Source organism: Cibotium barometz, chromosome 38 (genome assembly GCF_041138505.1).
Source record: "Cibotium barometz isolate CiBa-2024 chromosome 38, ASM4113850v1, whole genome shotgun sequence".
In the NCBI taxonomy this organism is placed as follows: Eukaryota; Viridiplantae; Streptophyta; class Polypodiopsida; order Cyatheales; family Cibotiaceae; genus Cibotium; species Cibotium barometz.
The window spans coordinates 42,336,684-42,345,647 of NC_141083.1; the positions used below are offsets into that span (position 1 = coordinate 42,336,684).

At 39.2% G+C, this 8,964-nt stretch overlaps 1 protein-coding gene across 1 annotated transcript; it reads left to right on the forward strand.

The window, feature by feature from the left end:
• Positions 1–2,038: 2,038 nt before the first annotated feature.
• LOC147616737 (histone H4) lies at positions 2,039–2,690 on the forward strand. Its single transcript, XM_086777802.1, has one exon. The coding sequence runs from the start codon at positions 2,138–2,140 to the stop codon at positions 2,447–2,449; it is 312 nt and encodes a 103-aa protein (XP_086633928.1). The 5' UTR covers positions 2,039–2,137; the 3' UTR covers positions 2,450–2,690.
• The last annotated feature ends 6,274 nt before the right edge of the window (positions 2,691–8,964 follow it).

The window sequence follows — 8,964 nt, forward strand, 5'->3', positions numbered from 1 at the left end:
GATTCACACACTCACATACATAGACACCCATTCCCCATCCCTTGTTGCTCTCCTGCTCCACGAATATCAATGGCACACACACACACACACACACACACACATCCACCTATGCATGTTCACACACACACACACACACACCCACCTATGCATGTTCACACACCCACACACAAATATCCATTCCCTAGCCCAAGGGGGCTTGATGGTCTCCTACTCCCCTTGTATCTATGAGACCTTACTGAGGGTTAAAATGTTCCTTGCTTGGATACCCTAATGTACACTCGTATGTACATGGTGTTCTTACAAGACTCTATCGGTAGAGGACACTTTAATCTTGCATATTTTCAACCCTACTCTTGTGCAACTTAATCACCCATGCCAACACTCTTTATGTTTCAAAAATGCCCAAAGAAATAAAACCATAAACTTAAAAAAGATTGAGGAAATCGAAGCTTACTTTCTTGCATGCAGCACCATCGATCCGCTCCTTGATTTTGGCAAGGCGAGCCTCTACCGCCGTCGACATGTATCTATCCATCTTTAGCTTCACCCAAGTAGAAACATACTCTTCTTTCGATGTGGTCTTGAACTCACTATGAAGGTCACTCCATGCCTGCTCCGCCTTCGCATATTGATTACGCTCGTACTTTTGCCAATTGATTTGAAATTTCTTCTCCTTGTCTTTAGACCTTAGGTATGCCTACCTCTTCCACCTCTTAGCTAAAGGGTCTGGAGGAAGTACGAACCACCGCCTTGCTCTTGGGTGGATGGCCGGTTTGCAAGTTGGGGATGTCGACCTTTATCACATGGACAAGCTGCAAGTGCTCTACCATGCACTTCCTCTTTGCTATAATATGTAGACAAGTGTCACTTGTGCGATATTGACACACAATCCTACCATTCGGCAATGTGACCACATCATAAGGTAATGGCTGATCTATCGCCGCCTCAATATTAGGCACTTGTTGATTGGTACTTGCCTCTTTACCCTGGGTTTCAGGCAAATCGATTGTCACTTCCAACCTTTTCCTAGGCCTTTTATTGAGGCTATCCGGCGTCAAATTTTCCCCTACCGTAGCCCCCAATTTCTGTTGGGAGGGTGACTTTGGAGATCCCATGTCTGCATGCATCTCACCCAATTGATTTTCTAGGAGTCGAGGTCTTTGTCTTTGCGGACTTTGAACGTGCGTAGCTTCTAGCAACATGGTTTCTTTGTTGATGTTGACTTTCCCTTCATCTTGCCCTCTAGTGGAAGCCTTCTTCCTCCTCTGCACCTGGGGTTTTTTGGATACCATGGTGGCCTTGATGCCTCTCTTCAGCAATAAAGAAAAGCGGGTATGAGTAGAGGGAGAATAAGGGCAATAGGTGAGTAAAGGGGCAATAGCTTACGCACACACCTTGCTAAGGCACAGAGGACAACAACCATGTAGAACAAGGGCGAAATAGAGTAGCCCCCTGCCCAAAGCCTTGCAAAATGTGGCGGGGCACGCAAAGCCCACGTACGTGTATCAAAATCCCCCCCGCCACGCTAGATTAAACCCCCACCACGTGCTCGTGTACGTGCATCAAAATCCCCCCCGCCATGCTGGATTAACCCCCCCGCCACGCTAGATTTAACCCCCGCCACGTTGAAATTCCCCGCCATATTGGACTCCTTTTTGCCACTTCATTAAAATGACTGAGTTTACTATGTTGGGCCTAGTTCCCCGATCTGGACAATCCAGATTGCACCCGATCCAGGGCCCTAGATCCCATGCTGGGCACTTAGGCCCATCACCGTGCCCTTTAGTGCTGAGGGGATGGAGGCCGTTGTGTATATGTATGTGTATGCAAGAGCGCTCAAATTTTTTTTAAAAATTTTCGTTGCTAGGTAGAGTGTATTTCATTAGCCCATCAAGGGCTTTGGGGACCGTGGGATGGGAGGTGATCGGACGGTTGATAGCAAAGAAGAGGAGGATGGAGAAGCGGATCGACAATAATAGGACACAAGTCGTCCGATAGTGGAAGAGATCCAACAGTGCAGGGAAGCTCTGAGTGATGGATAAAGGGGGGAAGTTTCAAACACGCCATCATCACGATTATTAGCTGACTAACCCTAAATCATCTCTGCACAGTAAAATCTGTTAGCCAGAGAGCAGCCATGTCTGGGCGAGGCAAGGGAGGCAAGGGGCTCGGCAAGGGGGGAGCCAAGAGGCATCGCAAGGTGCTGCGCGACAACATCCAAGGCATCACCAAGCCAGCCATTCGCAGGCTTGCTCGCAGAGGGGGCGTGAAGCGTATCAGTGGGCTCATCTACGAAGAAACCAGGGGGGTGCTCAAGATCTTCCTGGAGAATGTCATTCGAGATGCTGTGACTTACACAGAGCATGCCCGTCGTAAGACTGTTACTGCCATGGATGTTGTCTACGCTCTCAAGCGCCAAGGTCGTACCCTTTATGGCTTTGGTGGCTAAGCCTCTTCCTCTGCTCTTTGCAGCAACCGGTGTTTCTTAGCACCACCCCTCGCTGCAGATCTCCATCAGCTCTCTGTGCAGGTTCTTTACTCTAGGGCTTTCGTCGGGTTCCAAATGGATCATGTTTTGCATGATAGTTAATTTTCCTTGTCAAGACACAGGATTGGCTCCAAATTTCTACCTGTAGATTGTATAGGTTTTAGAATTGTGAGTCTTTATATCAGAGTTTTCCATGCCTGCAGGAATTTAGTTTATCCAGTGTTTTATATTGCTGTGATCATGAATGTTCTGCTTTTACATTTATCACCATTGGGCTATGATGTCTTGGTATCCATATGGTAGCTAATTAGCCAGATGCATGTTTAGGTTTGGCTTTGTTGCCTGCTTAACTTTCATGTGTCAGGTCAGTCAGCCTACCTACAAATTAAGCAAAGCTTTGCTTTGTACTTTGGGGACAATAAATTCTCTGCAGTATGGCAAGTTTGCAATATACTGTCATGGTTGCTTATTAAGAGAGGGTGGTTATTGAGGTGCCTTTGCGTGTGCTTTATGATGCTGTACATGACACATGTACAGCACATAGGATTGTTCCTAGGTTTGTGCTTAATGAAAAAAAGCAAGATATCCTAAGGTGGCTGTACGATTTTTTTACTCTTTCCACAATAGCAGCCATGTCTTTTGTCGAGGTTGTTTAGCCTTTCTAAGGTGGACACTAGTGACTTGCCTTTGAGCAATAAATCTGCATTGTGGGTAATTAGTGTCATATGGGGGAGAGCATGATTGGCATTTATTAGGTATTGAGTTGCATCTGTGGTCATAAATTAGTGTGGGCACCTTGGAATTCCTAATGTAATCAGGACAAGAATAGGCTTGATTAAGGCATACTATCTTCAACTCTTTGTACATGTGAACAGTTCACCAAGATCATTTTGCAATTGGCTGTATTGAAACAACCAAAACTTGCAAAACCTTTCAAGAATGCTATATCGACCCTTAGATGAGGTGGCAAAATGAATGTTGTTGTAGTGCTAAATGCGAATCATGTCAACATGTTGGGCTGCCATTTGCAAGCTAGAGAAGCAGCTATGTTCTACCCAAGCTACTTGGTAGCTTGGTGATCATATTCTCTTATGTGCTCTATTTACTTCATGGAAGATTAGTGTTTATATACAAGGTTGGTCAATACAAGCAAGATTTCATGTTTTTGAAAGGACTCTTATGTCTTGTTGCTACAATGTTGAGATTTGAAAGAACCCTAAATATATTTATACACAAACATACACACATTGGCTAGCTCTTCACATTATTGGATCATTACATGGTCATTTTATCTTTTGTACTAGCTTATTTATTGCCACATTCTTTAGTGTGTGTCATGCTTAACCACATGATTTATGCATCACATATGCTTCTTCTACATGGAGTGAATGCATGGCTTGTCAAATAGATCAATGTATCACATATACTTATTTTCTTACCATTTTTTGTTTCTCTTGTAGAAGAGTGTCACATGTATTCTATCCATGAGTATATGTATTCTTTTAGTACTTCTTGCATAGTGTCTCTAGATAGTGTGGTTATCACCTTTGTTGGCGTCTTCCTTGTCAATGTAGTCAATAATGAGGACCAAAGAGGGGGGAATCACCTCTCATGTGGGGTTAATGAGTCGCGTGTAAGAAGAGACCGAAAGAAATCAATGGTGATGGCTTGTACATGGGGGAATCTAAAACAATAGATTATCTTGGCCACATAACTTATGACTATCATCTCTTCTTTTATGGAGGTTGGCTATCTCAAAGAAATTCCTTGTGATTGTCATTAGCTTGAGTCTAGAGTGAAGCTTTGGTATGATACTTTTGCACTTCACACGACAAAAGAGGTATACAAAAGAAGATAAAGTGAACATACACAATATAGTATATACAAGCGATCTATAACGTGAACATACTAAGAGGAGTGGGTAGATGTGGACTAGTCGGTGTAGTCTAGTTGTAGAGCCTTAAGCGAAAATATGTCAGTGTTAGTTATTAAACTTGTTAGTGATATAAATGTCGAACGATCATGCATGTATCTTATGAGTGTTAGTTTATATTGAGCTTGTTATCTCAATAAGAAATCAAATAATAATATTCCAGTTGAGTCCAAATTGTGGGTTATAATTGAAGAAGTATGTATTAAAGTAATTTATTCAATTACAGTAGATGGTTATTGGATTGTTGATAGTGGTGTACTAGACTAGTCATAAAGATTGGTATTTCTTGTTATATCTTGCAAGAGATGATATCGTAGTAGCCATGGGAAATAATGTTAAATGCTTGGCCAAAGACTCACGTACTATTACATTTGTGTCAAATGATGGTGTTACTAAAAATTTAGATATTCTTTATGTATAGATATAAAGAGGAATTTGTTAATTAGTTGTTGTGGTAATCATTGATAATGACTTGAAGGTTCACTTTGAAAAGATCAATGTAGAAATCTTGGGTTTTGATGGAGTTGTTGGAAGAGCAACTAGATGTAACAACTTGTTTTAACTCACAGCTTATAGTTTAAATTCTAGAGCTAGTACATGTAAGTTATTGCATGAAAGGCTTGGTTATCTTAGCTTAATAGTCTTTAGGTTTGGTTATCTTAACTTGGTAGTCTTTAAAGAGATGTATAAATTTGGAATAATAATAGATTTATCGACTTTAATAAATTTGCTAGATGAATGTGAAGTTTTCATGATGGGCAAGAAGCTTTGGGGTAATTCTTTTCATAAGTAGTAAACAGAGCACAAGCTTCTCTTTAGTTGGTTCATACAAATCTTTGTGGAAAGATGGACACGATAGCTCTGGGTGGGTCATCTTACTTAACGTTGATTGATGACTACGATAGGAGGACGTGGGTATATTTTGTGTCATTATTGAGATGGCAAGGAGCATGATTAAAGGAAAAGATCTTCTTGACACTTTTGGGTTGAAGTAATAAACATTGTTGTGTACATTCTCAATCAAAGCTACACAAAAGCAATAGAAAGGGAGGACATCTCTACAATCCCTTTTTGGTAAGAAGCCTTTAGTTGCTCATTTTAAATTTTTTGAAAGTGATTATTTTGTACATGTAGTAAATATTTTTAGAACCAAGTGGGATTCAAAGAGCCAACAATGTATCTTTCCAAGGTATAGTGAAGAGTCAAAGGGTTATCGACTCTATAACCCTACTCAAAGGAAGGTCATCATAAGTTGAGTAGGGTTATCGACTCTATAACCCTACTCAAAGGAAGGTCATCATAAGTTGAGGTATGGTCTTTGTGAAACATCCACATGAAGTGGAGTAGGATGGTTCTTCAATCCACCAAGATGATTAGGAGGCAAGAAGAATTTCAAGAAGATGATGAGATGAAGAAGACAAAGAGCTTGATGAGCCCACAGGGAAGAAGCCATTACCTAAGTGGGTCACTCATCATAGCTTTTAGATGGTAAGGAGTTATCAGTTATTGATGATGCACCTATAGACGTATGATTGCTCAGAGTACATTGTGAATTAAGCTATGTAGGTAGAGTATAATTCCATCATGAGGAGCCACACTTGGGATCTTGTTGATCAACCAAAGAAATGCAAGGTTATTGGGACTAAGTGGATTTACAAAGCCAAGTATAAATTGAAGGTCTAAAGTGTGGATGGAAGCTATGTAGATAGAGTATGATTCCATCATGAGAGGACCCACACTTGGGATCTTGTTGATCAACCAAAGAAACACAAGGTTATTGGATAAATTGATGGTTCATTAGATAAGTACAAAGCATGACTAGTGTGGCAAAACGATTTGCTAAAATAGAAGGATTTGATTACAAAGATACTTTCCTCCTATAGCCTTCTTAGAAAGATTCACAAAGACAATCTTTGTGAATCTTTCTATTCGGTACTTATATTCAACCTTATTTAGATAATTGATCCCTTAAACATACAACAATTTCTCTTCTAGATTTGTGTGAGTGTGTGTACTTGTAAGAGCTCAAGCTCTCTTCTCCCTTGCATCTTTTCATGGTATCAAAGCTTGAATCATGTTAAAGGGTTGAGCGGCAAGCAACAAAAATACAAGAAGAGGTACGAGGGTAAGAGCTTCATCTACTTTTCTCTCTTCGTATTAGTTACTACACCTTTATCGGGAGCTCTCTGGAAGAAGGCACTGGCAAACAAATTCATATTACAGAGCTTTCTTCGTGAGACTAAAGCTACAAGGTAATTATATTCTCTGTTGGACTCAATTTTTTAAGCTAAAAATGTATTTTGGGCATGTTTAGATCTTTGTTTTTTAGTTCGCAAAAAGCGTTCATGGACAATGTGGATAAGTTTTGATTCTTTGCAAAACTTTGTTGATTCTTTGTAAAACTTTGTTTTTGGAATTGCAAGAAGGGAGATTAGTTTTGCAGACACTGTGTGTACTGCAAAGAGGTCTCAAAGTTGCCATTGGGTGTATGTCTGTAAAGTGAAGTCACTGGTTATGACAGTTTGAGTACAGTGTAGTACTGTTACCAAGAATATAGCAGTTTGTGTGTAGGTCAAATAAGAGTGTTGTTTTAGGTAAATTTGTATTGTAGATAAGATATTAAATGATGGAATAAATCAGATTGTTGTAGAGAAGCTTGACAAGAACAACTTCCATGCTTGGAGGTTTAGATTGATAAATTTCTTGATGGGAAAAGGTTACTGGGACTATATTGGAGGTGAACATGAGGAGGCACTACAGATATCAGAGATTAATCTAACTGCTATAGATTGATAAATTTCTTGATGGGAAAAGGTTATTGGGACTATATTGAAGGTGAACATGAGGAGGCACTACAGATATCAGAGAGTAATCCAACTGCTATAGATGTAAAAGAATTCCAAGTATTAGAATCAAGGAATAAGAAAAGTCATGTATTAACTTTCTATCAACATACAAGACACTATGATTGGCAACATAAGTATACATGAGGTTGTTTTTACTGTGGTAATCTTGGATATGTGCATGTAGATTGTTATGAGAAGCAAAGTGATTGTTGAAATTATTCGCATTATTTGAAATTTATGGATATTTATTTTATGTGTAAGTGAGATTGATCACCTCTAACTTGTCATATATTTTGAGTTTGTATTGTGAATGTCAATGCAAATTAATGGCAGGGTTAGTGTATAGGATGGATGTGTATGGATCCATAGAGCTTGCTTCGATGGAAATCTATTAACGCATGGTGCGTGGCGATTATTTATTCAATAGTGGTGGCGGTTATATTTTATGTGTATATTAGTGTGTAATATTTTGATATACATTAGTTCTATTTTATCAGTGAACCTTAGAGTGTTCACATTTTTGTATTTAGACTTATGCAAGCTGAATGTGGAGATCCATATTTTTTGTTACATGTATTTTTGGCTCTTGCTTTTTGTACAAGGAAATATATTTAAATACATTATGAAGAGGATGTGAGCCACTCATGGTGGATGAGATTTAATCCATTCTTCTGTCGTTGTGTGCATAGCTTTCTTCTATTTTTTAGCTTGAGTATTTCTTTCAAGTTGATTTTTAATAGAGAGCCAATCGTGAGCTTCCAAGAGTGACATGCGAAATGAAAAAGTGCAATAAAATAACTATGCATCCTTTAGCAGAAATAATGAGAATAATGAGAGGTTGTTTGTTATGCAATATGTAGTCAATGATATGTCTAGAAATGATGTAGTAGGCATGTAAGGATGATATATGGTATAGTGATTCAAGTGCTGCGAACCACATGGCAAGTCATGGTGACTGGTTCAAGGAAATGAAGAGTCTTGAAAGATCAGGTTTTGTTGAAACAGGAGATGATACTACTCATCCGATTGTCCATGTTGGAGATGTGTTATTGTCTATGTGTAGGATGGTAAAGTGAAGTACCTTGTAGATGTATTTCATGTTTCGAACATTACAAAGAATGTGCTTTCAGTTGTTGGCCAAATGATTGAGCAGGGTTTGCAAGTTCGGTTCAACCCAAATGGTTGTATATAAAAGACTTTAAAGATAAGTATAAGTTGGCTACAAACGGTAACAAAGAGGGCAGAATGTTTACGTTGAATATAAGTATGCCTGAAGTGAGGACTACAATGTTTGTAAATGGTTCAGGAGTTATCGTAGATACATACATTTGGCATAAGAGAATTGGGCATATAAATGTGCAAAGAATGAAGTTTATGTAGACTAAAGAAATTGTGACAGGATTGCCTAAGTTTAAAGTTGAAGGTATGTAAAAGTGAAGTATGTCAATTTGAAAAGCAAATAAAGCATGTATTTTTATATGACTGAAATGTGAGGAGGAATGTACTAGATGTTGTGTATTGAAATGTGAGGAGGAATGTACTAGATGTTGTGCATTGAAATGTGAGGAGGAATGTACTAGATGTTGTGCATTGAAATGTATGGGATCTTGCGAAGATTATGTCTATGGGTGGCTACAGGTACTATGTAACATTCATTAATGATCACACAAGGAAAGTGTGGGTGTATTTCATGAAGG

What these genes read in the sequence shown, in the direction of transcription:
- LOC147616737 (XM_086777802.1), top strand. Translation starts at nt 2,138, where the DNA reads ATGTCTGGGCGAGGCAAGGGAGGCAAGGGGCTCGGCAAGGGGGGAGCC.